Raw genomic sequence first — 21,328 nt, 5'->3', positions numbered from 1 at the left:
GTGTAGAGGACTTGATGTGGAAGTAAGTGTGTGATTATGGGTGTTGTTCATGATGCTCAGCGAGTCAAGTTGTGTTTGCAAATCAAAACCTCTGTTCATATTGGGGTTGTTTACATACAAGGCCAACAATTTGGAATTGAAGTCCTCATGAAAGATAAGGTTGGAGATGGTGACAAATTGTTTAAGGTTAGGTTGAAAGTTGTTTGGAACTGTGGGGGATGACTGGGTGTGTATGTACATGATTTCTATTGTAAATGTAGATTTGCTACCTGTATGGATTTGGATTTATTGGGTTTCAGTGGTGTTGTCTGTGATAAGGAGTAGAGTTTTGGCAGTGGCAATTGTGTCCATGAAGCAGATGGACTGGTGAATCAGGGTTAGAGTCCACCGCTGTTGCTCTAAGTCTGTGCCTGATGGTAGTGAAATTATGAAATGTGGGTGTCTTTTGGAATTTTGTTTCTTGTATGATGGCAACATGCATGTTATGTTGTTTGAGGAAGTGTTTGAGTTCATATTTTTTTTGTGTTGTTGCCATCAATATTATGTTGTAAGATGTTAAGATGTTGATGTTGTGTACGAGTATGTGTTGTAGGTTGCTGTACAGTGTTAGGGTACTGGTGGGGGAGGATATGGATCAGGGTCAGACAGAGGAAGAGGAGTGCTTGGGCAGGAGGGCAGGGGGAAAGGGGATGGCAAGGGTAGGAGCATGGCTAAGGATAGCTGGAGATGAGATGGTGGGAGTGAAGATATGGGTGGGCAAATATTTACCTAGTTGTATTTACTTGATTGTATTGTATGGGAAGGGAGCTATGCTCATAGTAACCCATCTTTGTACCTTTCAGATCAAGTTTGTTCTTAAATTCTTCTATAGTATTTGCACACACTGTTGCCTCATCCAATTTATTCCAGATATCCACCACTGTGTGTGAGAAGCTAATAGTAGTTTCAGAGGGATTAGCTTGTTAAGTGTAGTTGGGAAGGCTTATGGGAGGATCTTGATTGAGAGGATTAGGAGAGGAACAGAGGGAGTAATTGGTGAGGAACAGTGTGGATTTAGGACGGGTAGAGGTTGTGTAGATCAGATCTTTGAGGTAAGACAAATATGTGAGAAAGCTATAGGAAAGGGGAAGGATGTTTTTTGGGCTTTTATGGATCTGGAAAAGGCTTACGATAGGGTAGACAGAAAGGCACTGTGGGAGGTTATGCAGATATATGAGATAGGAGGAAAGCTTCTAGGAGCTGTCAAGAGTTTTTATGAGAGTAGTAGAGCTTGTGTCATGATTAGAAATGGAGAGAGTGAGTGGTTCAAGGTAAATGCAAGGGTAGTGGGTCAGGGATTGGAGATTGTTAAAGAAAATGGAGAAAAGTGGGAGGTGAGCCAGCTGTTGTTTGCAGACAACACTGCGCTTGTGGCAGGACCAGAGGAGGAAGTTGGTGACAGAGTTTGGGAGAGTATGTGATAGAAGAAAGTTAAAGATAAATGTGGGTAAATGTAAGGTGATGAGATGTACAAGGGGTGAAAGTGGCAGTAGACTGGAAGCGAGCATTAAGGAAGAGTGACTGGAGGAAGTGAATAGTTTTAGATACTTGGGTGCAAATGTGGCAAGAAAAGGTGGAGTGAAGGTGGAGGTAGAATGTAGATTGAGAGCAGCGGTAAATGCCTTGGTGGATTGAAGAGTGTAATGAGGAATAGACATTTGGGAATGGATGCTAAGAGGAGACTGTATGAAGGAGTGATTGTGCCAACAGCACTGTATGGGGCAGAAACATGGAACATAAAAGAGGAAGAGAGGAGTTTGAATGTGTTTGAGATGAGGTGTCTGAGAAGTATGATGGGGGTTACTAGGCTAGATAGAGTGAGAAATGAGGAGGTGAGGAGAACGGGGGTGGAAAGGGAGTTGGGAGATAGGGTTGATGAAAGAGTATTAGGATGGTTTGGACACATGGAAAGAATGAGTGAAGAAAGACTAGTAAATTTGTTGGGTCTTCCTTATTTCTCCCTTTATATATTGGCACTATATTGGCATTTTTCTAGTCTCCTGGTAGTTTTCCTTCATTGAGTGAGCATTCAATTATTTTGTATATTTTTCTTGTTAGTTCATCTATACATTCCTTCAGTATCCAGTTTGCAATTCTGTGAAAGTAACACATTGTCTCACAAAAAATACACAGGGTACAGCAGACAAGCTCACAAACATCCACTCAGTATGATGGGCTGGCTCACACTGAAGCAACCAAACATGGTGAGTTGCCTAAATGCAATTTCCTAAGACCACCATTCATGCACGAAAAAAAATCAGTGGCTTTGAGCCATGTTTTTAGAAGGTGGCTTGTTTTGTGCCAAAAGGAGTGTAATGGCATATTTTGTGTCATCACTTTGGTCACAGACTATATATAGGATAAGCATGCTGACATTACAAAGCAGGAATTCCATTGCTAATTATACTTATTTCCAAATTCTTCTGTTTAACTTTCCAGTCATGGAACAACCAGCTTCACCTTAAATCCTGCCATTATGTAGGATACAATGAATTCATTAGCCCTGTTAAGGATTCAATGATTGGAACTATGTACATGGCAGTTCAACAAGCCATGTATGGTTTTGCCATTACCATACAACAGAGGCATTCTTGGTTTTAGTCACAATTATTATATTTTGCACAAAAATCATTTCCAAGGGAATAAAAAACTCTTGAAAACAATGATAACATATAGTAAATTTGTATCAATAAACATGTCATTGATGAATATACCATACACATAGCTACCTGAGAACATGCCATGAACCAACAAATAAATACATGTACAGAAATCTTGCTCTGTAAAAATACTGAAATAACAGTAGATTATTGGCTGTAAATAAGTTTGGGAAAATATATATGTTGCTGAGAATGACTCTCAAGTTGTACTTAGCCCCTACCCTACAAAGCTCCATTCACTAGGCTCAGTCACCAGTGAGAAGTCATTTCCAAGGCAAGTAAGAATGATATTGGTATGCCTACATTCATGTCACTACTCTGTATTAAAACTGTACCAACACAGAATTGGCCTGGTAACAGATCCAAGTTGTCCAAGATGCAACCATCACACAGAAGACATGGAGCAACTTATACTACACTGCCCTACACTCATTCCCTCTAAACACCAACACATCTTTTCACTGAATGATATATGGGCTGATTAGTTACAGCCAACTTCCTAGAGGCCTACAAGTTTCCTGCAAGAGAGAACCAGGGAAATGGACTAAGAGGTTGATTTTCATATTATATAAAAACCTGCAATTAACCTTTTCAATACAGTGGAATACCTTATAAATGAGATCCTGTCTGCATCAAGCAGCACAAGAACAACCCTGAATTGAAGGGGTATCAATATCTCCTTCAATCCTGGTCTGAACATTATGATAAATTTATCCACAAGAAATATATACTACCAGATACAGAGGTTTACCTGACATTAGCCAGGAAAGCTTCAATACTAACTAAAGCCCAACAACTAATTTACTTACAATGGGTTCCCCTATAATTCGAACTTCAACACCTGAATCTTCTGAATCTGTAGAGTCTTGTAAGGATGCCATGTTTTCAGTGTTACCTGGCTTCACTTCTGAAAAGTAATGAATAAATTTAGTTGTAATGTGAAGTAATGTTATGTATTCATAAAGCTGCTCATATTCATACACAGAACAATCACTAGTATTTGATGGCAAATCCTATGAGGCTACAACTCAGGCTGAGATCCTTGATTGGTTTTGATTGACATGGTTTGACATCACAAACTCCCCCATCAGAAAGTTAGGATGGTGTCCTTTACAGAGGACTTTGTAGTGAGGAATTTAATGAACCATGCCCATGGTTCAACTTCACCAGTGGCAGGATTCAAACTGCCATCCCCTCGACCTTCACCGCAAGTAACAACGCCCTAACCCACTCAGCCAGCAACCTTTTCAATCATTTTTTACAAATGAAGATCATGAGAAGAAAGGGGGTAAATCACATAGTCCAAGTTGTTAAGATTCTACTCCAGGGTGACTAATGTAATTCAAGAAATAAGTGGGTGGGTGGACTATACATTGATCTGGAAAAGCATTGTAACAAAGTCCCCATGAAAGACTCATAGGGAAACTGGAACATATTGGTGCTTTGTTGAGAAATCTACTAAACTGAGTAAAGGACTTCGTGAAAGATAGACTCGGAGAACATTAGTAAAATGCAAGATATTGGGATGGAGCAGAGTCACCAGTGGAGTCCCATAAGGATCAGTCCAAGTACCAGTTATGTTCTTAACCCATAGCATACAAGGACGCCGATGTCAGCATCCTAAGGCATGAGTGGAACAAGGACACTGGCATTGGCATCCTGATTATATTTTTGTAGTTGTAGCTAAATGACCATGTATTCTGTGAATAGGCTTGCCTGCATTTTCTGTGGCTATCCACATTCAGGGTGAAAGAGAACAAAAGAAAAGGGGATATTACAACTGTTAACACATGTATTGTGATGCTTCATCAAATCACTGTACATCAGGCAGTCAAACACATGTGCAAGTATTTGACTTGTATTGAAGAGGTTAATATATATGATATGATGGATGATACATCAAGTTACTTGAACATGTTGGTAGACGATGCTAAAAATCATGGGTAAAATAGATAATGAGGATGACTGCAATCAACTATAACATGACTTGAACATGATTTATGAATGGAGTCAAAAGTGGGGAACTGAGATCAACACACACATACTGAATAAAATCACCTGGGTGACCTGGCTGCAAAAAGGAGAAAAAGGGGAGAGAAAACAAACACACAATGCCACAGGACTGGAAGAAGGCAAACATTGTACCAATTTATAAGGGAGGAAACAAAGAAGACCCATCAAACTACAGACCGGTCTCCCTGACAAGCACAGTAGCAAAAATTTGTGAAAAAGTCATCAAAAATAGATGGGTTAAGCATTTGGAAGAAAAAACTACTGAATCTAAATCAATTTGGATTCAGACAAGGAAGATCATGTACAACAAACTTGATCTGCTTCTACTCAAGATTAATAGACATAATACAAGAGAGAGATGGGTGGGCAGACTGTGCCTTTCTGGACCTACAAAAGCCATTTGATAAAGTACCACACAAAAAACTAATAAGGAAGATAGAGTCAATAGGTGGCATCAGAGGAAAATTATTGGAATGGATGAAAGAATTCCTGACTGGGAGGAAAATGAGAGTAGTAATTAGAGACAAATTCTCAAACTGGGAAGAAGTGATAAGTGGTGTCCCGCAGGGACATAAATGACATGGATAAAGGAGTAGAGTGTTACATGAATTTCTTTGCAGATGACGCAAAAATACTAAAGAAAGTAAAAACGGAGGAAGACTGCAACTCATTACAAGACTTGGACAAGATCTGGAAATGGACTCAAAAGTGGGAAGTAAAATTCAATAACAAGAAATGTAGAATAATGGAATTTGGAAAAAGTAAAATCAGAATATCGAAAGATTACAAAATTGGTGAAGAAGAGGTCAAAAAAGTAAACTTGGAGAAAGATCTTGGAGTGATAATCAGCAAGGACATGACACCGGATAAGCATATTAATAAAAAAGTCAGAGAAACCTACAATTTATTGAGGTAAATAAAAGTGGCATTTGCTTATTTGGATGAGGAAATAATAATAAAAATTCTAACTACACTGATAAGACCAAAACTTGAGCACGCAGCAACACTATGGACACCCAATACCAAAAAGAATATAAAGAAATTAGAAAGAATACAAAGAGCAACAACAAAACTGGCATCAACTCTTTCCAAAATGACATATGAGCAAAAACTGTCCAAATTAGAATTACCAACTCTGGAACAAAGAAGGGAAAGAGGAGACTTACTATCTATAGAATAATGAAAGGAATGGAAATCTTAGATAAGAATGACTTATTGAAATGGGACAATGAAAAAAAACGAGAGGACACAAAAAGAAACTAAAAAAAGATAATTACAGAAAAGATCTGAAAGAAAAAAAAAAAATCCCACACAGAGTGATAGATACTTGGAACAAATTAGATAAAGAAACAGTGTGTGCAAACACTATTAAAGATTTTAAGAAAAAAACTGAAGCTGAGAGATACAAAGATGGGTCACCATGAGCATAGCTCCCTTCCTGTATTATACAACTAGGTAAATACAAAACTGGCTAGCCAGAAATTTTGAATGTTCAAGTTCAAAATAGCAACTGAATTTTGAAAAGCTCAAAAGAAACATTTACAATATAGTTTTAACCTGCCATCATATGTATGAGGGTGGCTTATGAAACAAGATTGAAATGTATGAATTACTTAGTACAACAGACAAAAATGTGCATAAGCTCGAATGGCGTAATAGAAACTGCTTGGGGACGCCACTTAGGCAGGAAAAGTCTCGACCAAGTGAGCAGAACACTTGGTTCTTACAACATATGTACATACATATACCAACATACATGTACCATCTGGTCCCCCATGGTCATCCAGTCTCTCATAAACACCTTGCCCCCCTCCATCACCATGTCCCACATTGACCACCCATCATTCTTTGACATTCTGTCTGGGATCACTTCCTAAAATTATATTCTGTACTACACAGACATATTGTCCTCCACTAGCATTACATCCCATTGTGATATTTTGTCCTTTATTGACATTACATCCTAATGTAACATTTTGTCCTCTACTGACATCATATTCTAAAATGACATTTTGTCCTACACTGAAATATTGTCCTACATTATTGCTTTGCCCTCTGTTATCCCCATTATACTCTATTTCCCCTTCCCTTTGAGTGTTTATTCCCCCCCAAGAACTAGTTCATTACAAACTCCCACAATGATGTTTGTACATACATATACCAAAGGTTTTTCCCCCTTACACGGGAGGTAGCCAAAAGACAAAGGCATAGAAACCACTCCCACCCATTCCATCCTCTACATACTCCACTCTCCTCCACCCTCTTCCCTCCCTCACATCTTGGTACATCTTGGATGATGGGCCATCCCTGCATCCTGTCCACTGCCCTGGGTCAGAAGCAGTGTCACAAGACACAGCACATCCACAGCAAGGTCGCTTCCTTGATCTGGCAACCCCCTCTCCGTCCCCTCATGCAGAAAAGGAGAGGACCGGGAGAAATCCTTTCAAGCTGTGTCAATTTATTTCTCATACATACTCCCTCACCCCCATCCCCCACCCCCTCATGCATCACAGCATCATCCATACACAACCCTTATCCATTCACCCCTCTCTTCTGTCCTCTCCTGTCCTTCCTCAACAGACATTCCTCTCTTTTGTAATGTCCCTTTTACCCCATCTATCCATCTCATCCTAGGATGCCCCCTCATATTCACTCCTTCCACCTCTGCCTTCCATACCTCTTTTACTAATCTTTCTTCACTCATACTTTCTATGTGTCAAAACCATCCTAATACTCTTTCATCAACCCTATCTCCCAACTCCCTTTCCAGGTGGACTCTGTCCTTTCGTGGGAGAGAGGATTCAGAAGGGTGGATATCAGGGGGTCTGGCGTGCAGCAGTGTGTTGTCTCTCAGAGTGTTAATGGAGTGGTGAGTGATATGATTATGAATATGTTTCCGGAGGCTGGTATTTGGTGGTTGTGGGGGAAGAGAAGAGAGTATATGTGTGTGATACAGGTTTTTGGGTGTTGTTTTAATGTTTCTTGGTGTGTGTGGGTGTTCTGCTATGTAGTCTAAGCTACCAGAAGAGGCTGGATGACCGCACTGTGAACAGCTGCCCATGATGTAACACTTCACCCCATACCATACAACACATAATGGAAGACTGCATTATACACAATCATGCACGCAAACAACACAACATACAATATATAAAGGATCTGTGGGAAAACCCAGTTTCGGCTGTGGCATTCCTTGGGGAGACGGGACTGCTCGGACAGACAGTCTAGGGAACAACAACAACAACTCCCTTTCCACCCCTGTTCTCCTCCTCACTTCTTAATCTATCTAGCCTAGTAACCCCTATCATACTTCTCAGACATTTCATATCAAACACATTCAAACTCCTTCTCTCTTCCTCTCTTATGTTCCATGTTTCTGCCCTGTACAGTGCTGTCAGCACAATCACTCCTTCATACAATTTCCTTTTACCATCCATTCCTAAATGTCTATTTCTCATTACACTTTTTAATCCACCAAGACATTTACTAGCTTCTCTCAATCTACATTCTACCTCCACCACCACTCCTCCCTTTTCTGACACATTCACACCCAAGCATCTAAAACTATCCACTTCCTCCAGTAGAGTCTCCCTTGATACTCACTTCCAGCCTGCTGCCACTCTTTCCTCTTGTACATCTCATCACCTTACTTTTACCCACATTTATCTTCAGCTTCCTTCTTTCACACACCTTCTCAAACTCTGTCACTAACTTCCTCAATCCCTCCTCTGATCCCACTACCAGCGCAGTGTCATCAGCAAACAACAACTGGCTTATTTCTCACTTTTCTCCATTTCCTTTACCCATTTCTAACCCCTGACCCACTACCCTTGCATTCACCTCTCGCACCACCCCATCCATGTATAGATTGAACAGCCCGGGTGACAAAACACATCCCTGACGAAGTCCCACCTTTACCTAAAACCATTCACTCTCTCCATTTCTAATCCTAACACAAGCACTATTACTCTCGTAAAAAGTCTTGACTGCTCTTAACAACTTTCCTCTTATCCCATATATCTGCAATACCTACCACAGTGCCTTCCTGTCTACCCTGTCATAAGCCTTTTCCAAATCCATAAAAGCTCAAAAAACATCCTTACCTTTTCCTATAGCTTTCTCACATATCTGTCTTACCTCAAAGATCTGATCTACACAACCTCTACCTGTCCTAAAACCACACTGTTTCTCACCAATTACTCCCTCTGTTCCTCTCCTAATCTTCTCAATCAAGAACCTCCCATAAGCCTTCCGAACTACACTCAACAAGCTGATCCCTCTGAAACTACTACACTCACACTTGCCCCCCTTTCCCTTGTAAAGTGGAACAACACAAGCATTCCTCCAGCACTCTACTCTCCCTTAAACAAACATTAAATAACCTCATCAGCCAGTCTACTATAACTGTCTCTCCTTTTTTCAGACATTCTGCATGGCATCCATCCAACCCAGGTGCCTTACCTGCTCTCATCATCTTAATAGCTGCTTTCACTTCATCTTTCCCTATTTCTCCTCCATTTTCCTCACTCATCACTGTCATTTTCTTAGCGCTTGCCACTGCAACTACCTTTCCCTCCCTATCCTCCTTCACATTTACCAACTCCCTAAAATACTCTGCCCACCTTCCTCTCACTGCCTTCTCTTCCATTATCATCTCTCCATCTGCACCTTTTGCCTTTTCCTCTCTACTTGATTTGCCTCCTCTTCCTCTTTTAATTTCTTTCCAAAACATTTATTTATTACTTTCAAAAAATTTCTGTCATACTCTTACCCCACTTCATATCTGCTCTTGTCTATGTACAATATACAATAATAAATATACAATGCTTCAAGTACAACATTACAATTATCCCACCGCATTAAAAAAAAAAAAAAATTATTGTCCACAACTTTACCTGAGAGGGAGGTAAATTAATCCGAGTCATCAATTTTTGCAAAAAGTTTTGTATTATTCCTGCAGAAACTTAAGAAGGACAGTTACAGAAGAGATCTGAAAAAGAATAGCTTCCCACACAGAGTGATAGATATCTGGAACAAACTGAATGAGGAAACAATGCTAAAACTATACAAGACTTTAAGAACAAACTGGATGCGGAAAGCGACAAAAGCGGATCACTACAAACATAGCTCCCTTCCCATAAAATACAACTAGGTAAATACAAACTGTTAAGAAAAGTAAAAACTGATAAGGATTGTGAAGCACTGCAGGAAGACCTAAATAAGGTATGGAACTGGAGTCAGAAATGGGAAGTGGACTTTAATATTAAGAAATGTAGCGTAATGGAGTTTGGAAAAAGCAAAAACAGAATATCAGAACAATATAAAATTGGAGCCAAGGAGGTAAAGAGGGAGGGATCCGAAAAAGATTTGAGTGTAATTATCTCAAATGACTTGTCCTATGACAAAGAGATTAACAAAATTGTCGGAGAATCCTACAACTTCCTAAGATCAATAAAAATGGCCTTTACATACTTGGACGAAGACATGATTACAAAAACATTGGTCACATTGATAAGGACTAGACTAGAATATGCGGTGACATTGTAGTCACCCAGTACCAAAAAGAATATAAAGAAAATAGAAAGAATCCAGAGAGCAGCAACAAAAATGGCACCTGAACTTGCAAACTTGTCATATGAGGAGAGATTGGCTAAACTGGAGTTACCGACTCTGGAGCAGAAGAGAGCGAGGTGACCTACTGACCATCTACAGAATCATGAAAGGCACAGAAATACTCGATAAAGAGGACTTGTTAAACTGGGACAGGAGAAGCACAAGAGGGCATGGAAAGAAAATAAAAAAAACATAGCTTCAGAAGAGATCTGAAGAAAAACAGTTTTCCACATAGAGTGGTGGACACTTGGAACAAACTGGACAATGAAATAGTATGCGTAAAAACCATTCATGAATTTAAAAGCAAACTAGACAATGCGAGATACAAAGGCAGGACACCACGAGCGTAGCTCCCCTTCCCACAAAATACAACTTGGTAAATACTAGGTAAATACACAAAGATGGCTCCAACACTTTCATAATTGACATACAAGCAAAGATTGTCTAAACTGGAACTACCAACCCTGAAAAAAAAAAGAGAAAAAGGCAATCTATTGGCCATTTACAGAATCATGAAAGGCATGGAAGTCCTTGACAGAGAAGACTTATTAAAGTGGGATAAAAGGAAAAAAGGGGACATGAAAAGAAACTCAAAATGAATAGTTATAGAGATCTATATTAAAAAAAGTTTCCACACAGAGTGGTGGATATCTAGAACAAATTGGATGAAACAATAGTGTGTGCAAACACCATACAAGAATTTAAGAACAAACTAGATGTTGCGAGATACAAAGACGGGTCACTACAAGCATAGCTCCCCTTCCTGTATAATACAACTAGGTAAATATAAAAAATATATATATACTGTCAAACCTCGGTTCTTGAACATCTCTCAACACGAACAAATCAGTTTTTGAGAAAAAAAATTCGAGCTGGAAATACCTTTGTTTTTTAGCAAAATTTTGGTTCTTGAACAACGCTGACCCGTGGCCACTGACAAAACGTAAATAGTCCTCTGTTGAGCGCTGAGCTGAATAGTTGCGCTGTGCTTGCATTATCAATTTCATTGCATTCAGCATTTATTTTTCCTACACTAACCCTCAGTCATGGCTCCAAAGAAAGCAAAAAGTGATGCTAGTCAAGGAAAAAGATAATGTTATGAAAAGTAAATTACCTGTAATGTGGCGAGCTAATACAAAGGCTTGGGTGACTAGACAATTTTTTATGGAATGGATTCATGAGGTTTTTGCCCCAAGTGTTAGAAAATACTTACAAGAAAAAAAAATCTTAACTAAAATGCCTTCTTGTGTTGGATAATGCTCCTGCTCACCCTCCAGGTTTGGAGGATGACTTAGTTGGTGAGTCTGATTTTATTAAGGTCAAATTCCTGTCACCTAACACAACACCTCTAATCCAACCTATGGATCAACAGGTCATACATACATATACCAAAGGCTTTTCCCCCCCTTACATGGGGGGTAGCCAAAAAGAAAAAGGCATAGAAATCACTCCCACCCATTTCATTTCCCATATATTCCACTCCCCTCCACCCTCCTATCTTGGCACCTCCTGGATGACGGGTCATCCCTGCATCCTGTCCACTGCCCTGGGTCAGAAGCAGTGTCACAAGACACAGCACATCCACAGCAAGGTCGCTTCATAAATTCGGCGACCCCCCCTCTCCGTCCCCTCATGCAGGAAAGGAGAAGATGGGGAGAAATCCCTTCGGGCTGCATCAAATTTTTTTCTCATACATACTTCCTCACCCCCCATCCCCCACCCAATCCCCCTCATGCATCACAGCCTCATCTATACACAACCCTTCTCCATTCACCCCTCTCTTCTGTCCTCTCCCGTCCTTCCTCTCTTTTGTAAAGCCCCTTTCACACCATCCATCCGTCTCATCCTAGGACGCCCCCTCATATTCTCTCCTTCCACCTCTGCCTTCCACACTTCTTTTACTAATCTTTCTTCACTCATTCTTTCCATGTGTCTAAACCATCCTAATACTCTTTCATCAACCCTATCTCCCAGCTCCCTTTCCACCCCCGTTCTCCTCCTCACCTCCTCATTTCTCACTCTATCTAGCCTAGTAACCCCTATCATACTTCTCAGACATTTCATCTCAAACACATTCAAACTCCTTCTCTCTTCCTCTCTCATGTTCCATGTTTCTGCCCCGTACATTGCTGTTGGCACAATCACTCCTTCATATAACCTCCTCTTAGCATCCATTCCCAGATGTCTATTTCTCATTACACTTTTTAATCCACCAAGGCATTTACTCGCTTCTTTCAATCTACATTATACCTCCACCCCCACTCCTCCCTTTCCTGTCACATTCACACCCAAGTATCTGAAACTATCCACTTCCTCCAGTTTCTCACCCTTAACCCCTTCCATACGGTGACACCTACGTAGGCGTCATGAGGAGCAAGTGGGTACGCGAGGCTGCCATATCGGCGTCTTGATTATATTTATTGTAGTTGTACCTGTGTGACCCCCATACTCTGTAAACTGGCTTCATCATATTTTTTATGGTTATCAAAATTCGAGGGGTGAAAGAGAACAAGCATTACAGGGGTTACTTTATTTTTTATAATGCGAGTATTATGACGCAACATCGCACGTCTGGCAGCTAATGCTGCCCGCGAGATTTTGGCCCAGAGTGAAGGGGTTAATGCTCACTTCCAGCCTACTGTCACTCTCTCTCCTTGTACATCTCATCACCTTACTTTTGCCCACGTTTATCTTCAACTTCCTTCTTTCACACACCTTCTCAAACTCTGTCACTAACTTCCTCAATCCCTCCTCTGATCCTGCTACAAGTGCAGTGTCGTCAGCAAACAACAGCTGGCTCACCTCCCACTTTTCTCCATTTTCTTTAATTATCTCCAACCCATGACCCACTATCCTTGCATTCACCTCTCGCACCACCCCATCCATGTAAAGATTGAACAGCCAGGGCGACATAACACACCCTTGACGAAGTCCCACCTTTACCTCAAACCATTCACTCTCTCCATTTCTAATCCTAACGCAAGCTCTACTACTCTCATAAAAACTCTTGACTGCTCTTAACAGCTTTCCTCCTATCCCATATATCTGCAGTACCTCCCACAGGTCATAGCTAACTTTAAGAAACACTACACTAAAGCCATGTTTCATAAGTGTTTCCAAGATACTAATGACACTCAGTTAACTTTGAGAGAATTTGGGAAAGATCATTTCAATATCCTGAGTTGTGTTAATCTTACTGATAATGCATGGAACTAAGTCAGTACTAGAACCATGAATTCAGCATGGCATAACCTTTGGCAAGGCTGTGTACCAGAGAGAATTTGAGAGGTTTGAAATTGCTGGATCTGCTGCTGTTGTTGAGGACAATGTTATTGTTGAAGAGATTGTTTCTTTGGGAAAAAGTATGGGCTTTGAGGTCGACAGTGAAGATATTGAGGAGCTGGTGGAAGACCACAATACTGAGCTTACCACTGAAGAGCTTGTACACCTTCAAAATGAACAGCAAAAGAAATTGGCTGAGGAACAGTCTTCTGAGGAGGAAGAAAGAACTGAAGATATGCCAAGGTCTTTAATCAAAGAAATTTGTGCTAAATGGGGTGATGTTCAATTTTTTTTTTAGAAAAACAAGCACCTGGCTTACGCCAGCCCTGGTTACGCCAGTCCTGGCTACGCCAGGGGTGCTTGGCCTTCGGCAAGACCCGCTGCGCGGATCGCTCGCTTCGCTTTCGTGTTACACGGGCAGTTCTAATCTTTAATTGTTGGTCTCTGTCATAATAAAAGTATAGGTCCAAATACAAATGATCATTTCTCCGTTTCGGCGCCCCTGGAAACAGGCAGAGGCATTGTGTCCAACGTGCAACCTTGACCACGATTGGGGTACTTTCTTTTAAATGTCTTGAACCTAAGCTCTAAATAGTACGACTGGTATTGCCTGTGTCCTCTTCCACTATTACCACAAAAATTGTTGTAGCCTGCGTAATAGTGCTTCTTGAAATTTTCTACAACCTCGGAAGAAATACGAACACCAAGAACTTCGAGATCTTCGAGACCTTCCAGAAGTTCGAGACCTTCGAGAACTTCGGCACCTTCGAGAACTTCGGCACCTTCGAGAACTTCGGCACCTTCGACAACTTCGGCACCTTCGAGAACTTCGGCGCCTTCGAGAACTTCGGCGCTTTCGAGAACTTCGGCGCCTTCGAGAACTTTGGCACCTTCGAGAACTTCGGCAATTTCAGCACTTTCGAGAACTTCGGCACTTTCGAGAACTTCGAGAACCTCGACACCTTCGAGAACTTCAGCAGCTTCGAGAACTTCAACACCATGGCTTAACGATGATCGTTCTTTACTCAACGATGATCGTCCACGGCTCAACGATGATCGTCCATTGCAAAACGATGGTCATTCAGGGCTCAACGATGATCGTCCATGACTCAACGATGAGCGTCCATGGCCTAACGATGATCGTCCATGGCTCAAGGTTGAGTTGTCGAAATCGAAATTAGTCGATCGATCGAATCGAGAGAAAAGTCTGACAGACAGACAGACAGACACGAAACCGCTTTTATTTATAAGACAACAAAAATTTACGATGAAATGACTTTATTGATTCCTTGATGGAGAAATCCTTGCAAGTTTGATATAACGTTGGAAATTTAGCGGCATGTTCTCATTTTAAAAACACAACTTGCTTTTTGTTTTTCGACAGGTGCTGTTTTGTTATTTTTTTCGTTTCTGTAACCCATTTCCAAAAATGGTGGTTTCTTCGTTTCATTACTGCTGAAGTTTCAGGCATCTTTCACAGGTTGAATGTACACGTGCCCTTGATATCACGTCGGGCCCTGCCAAAAAAATCGAATAGACCTTTACTCTCGGACAGGGGTCAGCGTGACCGCATTCTGCCGGGTTCTGATGGATTGGGAAAATCGATCGGGTCACAGATTTTTAGTAATAGAGATACCACCCAGACACTGTGGTAGCATATAGAGCAGTAAATTTGTTCAATGACAATGTCATGTCACATTTCAGAAAATTTTTACAGCACAGGCTAAAACAACTAACATTGGAAAGATTTTTAGTGAAAGAAAAAAGAAAAGAAACCCAAGAGAAAGATTTACCCGAGCCAAAAAGAAGAGAAGAAACTCCCAAACAAGAATCATCAGAAGTTTTTATGGAAGGGGATTTCCCTTCAAAGCAATAACTCGCCCTTTTCCCTCCCTTGTCTCCATCCACCTATGCCATCACATTGCAGCCAAAAGGGTACGGTACATACATTACAAAATGACTGCACAGTGTTGCTTTGTCATTAAATTTACTTCTGTTATGTTTTTCGTTTGGTTTACACTTTCATATTTTATTTATTATATGATAAAGTGTAATTAGGTAAATAAGCATTTACCTGGTTGCTTGGGAACAAATTAATCTCTTTTACATTATTTGTAATGGGAAAATACGATTCGGTTTTCAAACAATTCAGTTTTAGAACAGATTTTTGGAACGAATTATGTTCGAAAACCGAGGTTTCACTATATACATTGCTCGACAAGGAAGTATGAACGGTTAGCGGGAATGAGTGATGAGGAGAATGAACGAGTCATAAATCAATAAACAAAAGCTCACTTCGTACCTCTAATACTTTGATGGGTGGCCTTTACGTGCAATGATCTCACGAAGGCAGTTTGGAATGGAAGTGGCATACTTGGCAAGATGTGCAGGGGTTATTCTAGCCCATGATTGGCGAATGGCTGCCTCGAGCTTGGGCACAGAGCTCGTATCTTTACCCTGCAGGTCTTGTTTAATGTGGTTCCACAGGTTTTCTATTGGGTTTATGTCAGGACTATTGCCTGGCCAGTCTGCTATGTAAAGTATATGACAGTCTTTAAGCCACTGAGTAACACTACGAGCAGTGTGGGCTGAGGCGTGATCTTGTTGAAAGATGTTAGCACCTGAGCTATTAAAAGAATCCTCCAGGTGGTCATTTAAGAGTTCATAATAAACATATTGGTTCATTTTTACATTTTTCGGTAGTACAACAAGGCTCCCAAGGCCTCTTCCACTAAAACTTCCCCATAACATGAGAGAATCAGGGTGTTTCACTGTTTGTTGAACGTACCGGGGGTCAAGAGGGTCAGTGTTTTTTCGCAGGCAGAGGTGCTTTCTAGCCTTAATATGGGCAAGAACAAGTACTTATCACAAGAGACAATAACCCAGATCATAGCTTTACATAAATCTGGTCACCAAACAAAGGAAATAATAGAGCAGGTTGGGGTTGGCAAGACGTCTGTGTGCAAGTGGGTTGCCATTTTTAACCCCTTCACTCCGGGCCAAAATCTCGCAGGCCGCATTAGCTGCCAGACATGTGATGTTGCGTTATAATACTCGCATTATAAAAAATAAAGTCACCACTGTATTGCTCGTTCTCTCTTTCACATGTGAATTTTGATAACCATAGAAAATATGATGAAGCAAATTTACAGAGTATGGGGGTCACGCAGGTACAACTACAATAAATATAATCAAGACGCTGACATCGGCATCCTCGCATACCCTCTTGCTCCTCATGACGCCTACGTAGGCGTCATCGTATCAAAGGGGTTAAGAAGGAAGGTGGCTGTGACACACCTGGTAACAAACCAAGGAAAAAGTACCCCAAAAAGACATCTTCTCGTGCTACTAATGTTATCAAGAGACAGTTAGAGCATAATCCACATGTTACCACCAGAAAAATAAAAGAAAGTAACCCGGGACTCTTTGGGGAGGTTAGTGTGCGAACAGTTAGCCGCCGCATGGGTACAGAAGCCACCATCCGATGAAGAAGCCTCTTCTCACTCTTAACCAGAGGCGTCATAGGGTCGAGTTTTGCAAGAAATATCTTCAGTGGGATGATGACAAGTGGCTGGATATTCTCTGGACCAATGAGTCCACCTTTACTGTGACTGGCAATAGGGGTGGAAACGTGTATCGGCGTGCAGGTAGCAACCCTCTTGACCCTGTGACATTGGTAATAAATTGAAATATCCAAAACATTTAATTGACATAGCTCAAAACACAGGAAAGAAATCTTTTAATGATCTTACTCATAATCAGCAATTCAATTTTAAGAATATTTTAAACCTCCCTTTTCATCAGAATTTTGTTAGTTTAACTCATACTTTTAATAAATTTGGTGTTCAAGCTGTCTTTAAAAATAACAACACTGTTAAATGCAGGTATATTAAAAATTCACCTGTTTGTAGTGAAGGCTGTGTTTATAGTATCCCTTGCAAAACTTGTAACTTTAATTATATTGGACAAACATACATACATATACCAAGGCTCCTTTCCCCCTTACCAGGGGGGTAGCCAAAAAGGACAAGGCACAAAAACATTCCCACCCATTTCATCCCAAAAAACACTCCACACCCCTCCACCCTCCCTCTCATCTTAGCACCTCCTAGATGACGGGTCATCCCTGCACCCTGTCCACTGCCCTGGGTCAGAAGCAGTGTCGCAGGACACAGCACATCCACAGCAAGGCCGCTTCATTAAATCGGTGACCCCCCTTCTCCGTCCCCCCATATAAAGGAGAGGACGGGGAGAAATCCCTTCGGGCTGAGTCAAACATTTTTGCTCACACACACTACCTCAGCCCCATTCCCCCATCCAATCCACCTCATGCATCACAACATTTTCCATATACAACCATTCTCCATTCACCTCTGTCTTCTGTCCTCTCCCGTCCTTCCTCAACCGACATTCCCCTCTTCCCCAAAGCCCCCTTCACCCCATCCATCCATCTCATCCTAGGACGTCCCCTCATGTTCACTCCCTCCACATCTGCCTTCCATACCTCATTTACTAGTCTTTCTTCACTCATTCTTTCCATGTGTCCAAACCATCCTAATACTCTTTCATCCACCCTATCTCCCAGCTCCCTTTCCACCCCTGTTCTCCTCCTCACTTCCTCATTTCTCACTCTATCTAGCCTAGTAACCCCCATCATACTTCTCAGACACTTCATCTCAAACACATTCAAGTTCCTTCTCTCTTCCTCTCTCATGTTCCATGTTTCTGCTCCATACAGTGCTGTTGGCACAATCACTCCTTCATACAGTCTCCTCTTAGCATCCATTCCCAGATTCCTATTCCTCATTACACTTTTTAAACCACCAAGGCATTTACTCGCTTCTCTCAATCTACATTCTACCTCCACCTTCACTCCACCCTTTCCTGCCACATTTGCACCCAAATATCTAAAACTATCCACTTCCTCCAGTTGCTCTCCCTTAATGCTCACTTCCAGATTACTGCCACTGTCACCCCTTGTACATCTCATCACCTTACTTTTACCCACAGAAAGGCACTGTGGGAGGTTATGCGGATTGGACAAACAGGCAAGGATTTAAAACAGAGAATGAATCAACATAAATATAACATCAGAACAGGGCAAGTTTCAAGTGGGTTGTTTTGCATTTAAGGGATTTTAATCATTGTATTGATTGGGATAATGCAAAGAAAATTGTCTTAAGGACATTAAAGAGAGAAATATCATAGAATCATATTATATTAAAGCTTCATTTGAGAACAACATGAATATGAGTATGGGAATGTGTAAATTAGATAACTTTATAACATACAAAATTGTTGACAGTAGGTGGCTCAAATGTCCGGCAATGCTGAGAGAGTGAGGTCACAATGGACCTGTCCTAATTCCCCCTTAGTGTGCTTCCTTTGTATATATATTGTCACTGTTTCCTTACTTTGAAAATGTCTTAAATAGATGAAAACATTTGGTCACCTTTCATTTTATTTTCCAAATGGTTTTATTACACATAGATGTAATATGTGGAAAAGCTTAGAAGGTGATAAAACCGAAGCCCAAACAATACATGAGTTCAAAGTTAAATATGATAATTAGAAATCAAAGAGATTAAGTTGGAACCATACATGAATCTGAGTTTAGCTATGTTAAAAATTCAGAGAATAGGAAATGGGGATCCAACAAGCATTGCTCCTTCCTGTATAATACAATTAGGTAAATACATACACACACTATCAATATCTATATTCCAAGGGCCTTTTCCCCTTTATATGGGAAGTAACCAGCCAAGGCACACACCCACTCCACTCCCATCCACCACCCATTGTTTCCCTTTCATCTTAGCTCCTGGTAGATGAAGAGCCATTTCCTGCTCATTGCCTGGGTCACAGGCAAACCAGCAAGATACAGTACAGCCACAGCAGGGCCGCTTCATCAACTAAGAGACCCTCCCTCCTAGTCCCCTCATGCAGAAAATAAAGAAGATGGGGAGAAACCTCTTTGTGCTGTATCAAAATATCATCCATACACAACCACTCTCGACTCACACCTATGTCCTACCTTCTCCCTTCCCTGTTCAGCAGATATTAATTATTGTACTATAATGGTACAGCAAATATTTCTACTTGTATTGTGTGTACTCTCTTGCTCAGTTGCTGCATTGCCTCTCGCCCAGGCAGTGGGCAAGGGACAAGGATAACCCTTCTTCCACAAGGAGCTAAGACAAAAGGGAAATGGGTGACAGATAGGAGTAGGATGGGTGAGGGTGGGTACATCACTTGGCTGGCTACCTCCCATATGAGGGGGGAGAAGTCTATTGTGTTGGTACAGTAAAAGCTCTTTTATCCGTTATTCTCGTATCCGGCTCCTTCTTATAACCGGCATATTATTCACGAGGAAATAACAGTTTTGTATAAAAATGTAAAAATTTGAAAAAATAAAATTTAAAATTCCCGCGCCACTCCCGCCGCTGCCAGAGGTAGCGCGCATCTTTCCCACCATCTCCCACAAATCCCGCCGCTCCGTCAGGCCCAGTGCCCACTGTAATAAGACGCCTGATATTAAGCATACAACTGTCTATTAGCAACTCTCTCAACACACAAACACATACCAACAGCAAAGGAAGGCAGTGATGGCTGAGTTGAAGGATATGCGTGGTAGTGCTAAGCTTAGCGTCACTGATGAAGCTCTTCAGGAGTGGATGGAGGTCGACAATGACGAAGCTATCACCCCCACACTAACTGACGATGAAATCATTCAGGCAGTGATTGAGGAGAAGCATGGTAAGGAAACAGAGGCTGATAGTGAAGAGGAAGATGACCCAGAGCCAAGAGTAACGTGGAAGGATACCGCTAAAGGATTGGCAACATTTATCAAGTTTGCAGAGCAGTGCACCTACATGGGGACTCACGACATGATGTCTCTTCACCGTCTTCAAAATTATTTTTAATGCAGAGACAAATATTCTAAACAAAGAGACATACGTGATTTCATGAAAATAAATAAAGATGAATAAATATGAATATACTGGTAAATAAATAACAAAAGTGAAGCCATTGAATGAATTTTATTTAAGTACTCTATGAATAAAGGCAATAAATGTATTTTTTTAATGTTCCTCCTTGTAACCGGGATTTCCCCTTTCCAGCACGTCTTTGGTCCCACTCGTGTCGGTTAAAAGAGCTTATACTGTATATAGATAGAATTAAGCAGAAGGATCATAATTTATTTTATCCATTGAATAAATAACATTAGTGGCACAATGTTAAATCAGCATTGTAATATGAATATTATAGTGTACCACAAATGTTCCTACTTGTATTGTGTGTACTATATCTTACTGCATTGCATCTCACCCATGTAGTGGGCAATGGACAAGGATGACCCTTCATCCACAAGGAGCTAAGATAAAAGGGTAATAGATGACCAATGGAAGTGGGATGAGTAGGGGTGGGGTGCAAGCCTATTTGTGTATGCATGGAATTAAAATTTATAATAAATGTTATTAGTTAAATAAGATAAGCAGCACAATGTTAAATAGTATTGTAATAGGGATATTTGCATCCACTCATACACTACACATGAAAAACAAGAGGATATATGAAGACCATACATACATATACCAAGGCTTTTTCCCCCTTACAAGGGAGGTAGCCAAAAAGGGAAAGGCATAAAAACACTCCCACCCATTTCATCCCTAAATACACTCTACACCCCTCCCACCCTCCCTCTCATCTGAGCACCTTCT

General features: G+C 40.9%; 1 protein-coding gene across 3 annotated transcripts in view; it reads right to left on the bottom strand.

Annotated features, from left to right (window-relative positions):
• The window catches only part of Smyd5 (SET and MYND domain containing, class 5), a 109,465-nt gene that overhangs the window by 84,784 nt on the left and 3,353 nt on the right, over positions 1 to 21,328 (bottom strand). For all 3 annotated transcript variants that reach the window (XM_076188424.1, XM_076188426.1, XM_076188425.1), the window contains exon 2: positions 3,509 to 3,606. In XM_076188424.1, coding sequence (XP_076044539.1) covers positions 3,509 to 3,580 — 72 coding nt within the window. In that variant the 5' untranslated portion in view covers positions 3,581 to 3,606. The remainder of the gene's footprint in view (positions 1 to 3,508; positions 3,607 to 21,328) is intronic.

The sequence above is a fragment of the Oratosquilla oratoria genome, chromosome 7, assembly GCF_046742065.1.
Source record: "Oratosquilla oratoria isolate Oo_2021 chromosome 7, ASM4674206v1, whole genome shotgun sequence".
NCBI classification, from domain to species: domain Eukaryota; kingdom Metazoa; phylum Arthropoda; class Malacostraca; order Stomatopoda; family Squillidae; genus Oratosquilla; species Oratosquilla oratoria.
This window is presented reverse-complemented; position numbering and strand designations above follow the sequence as displayed.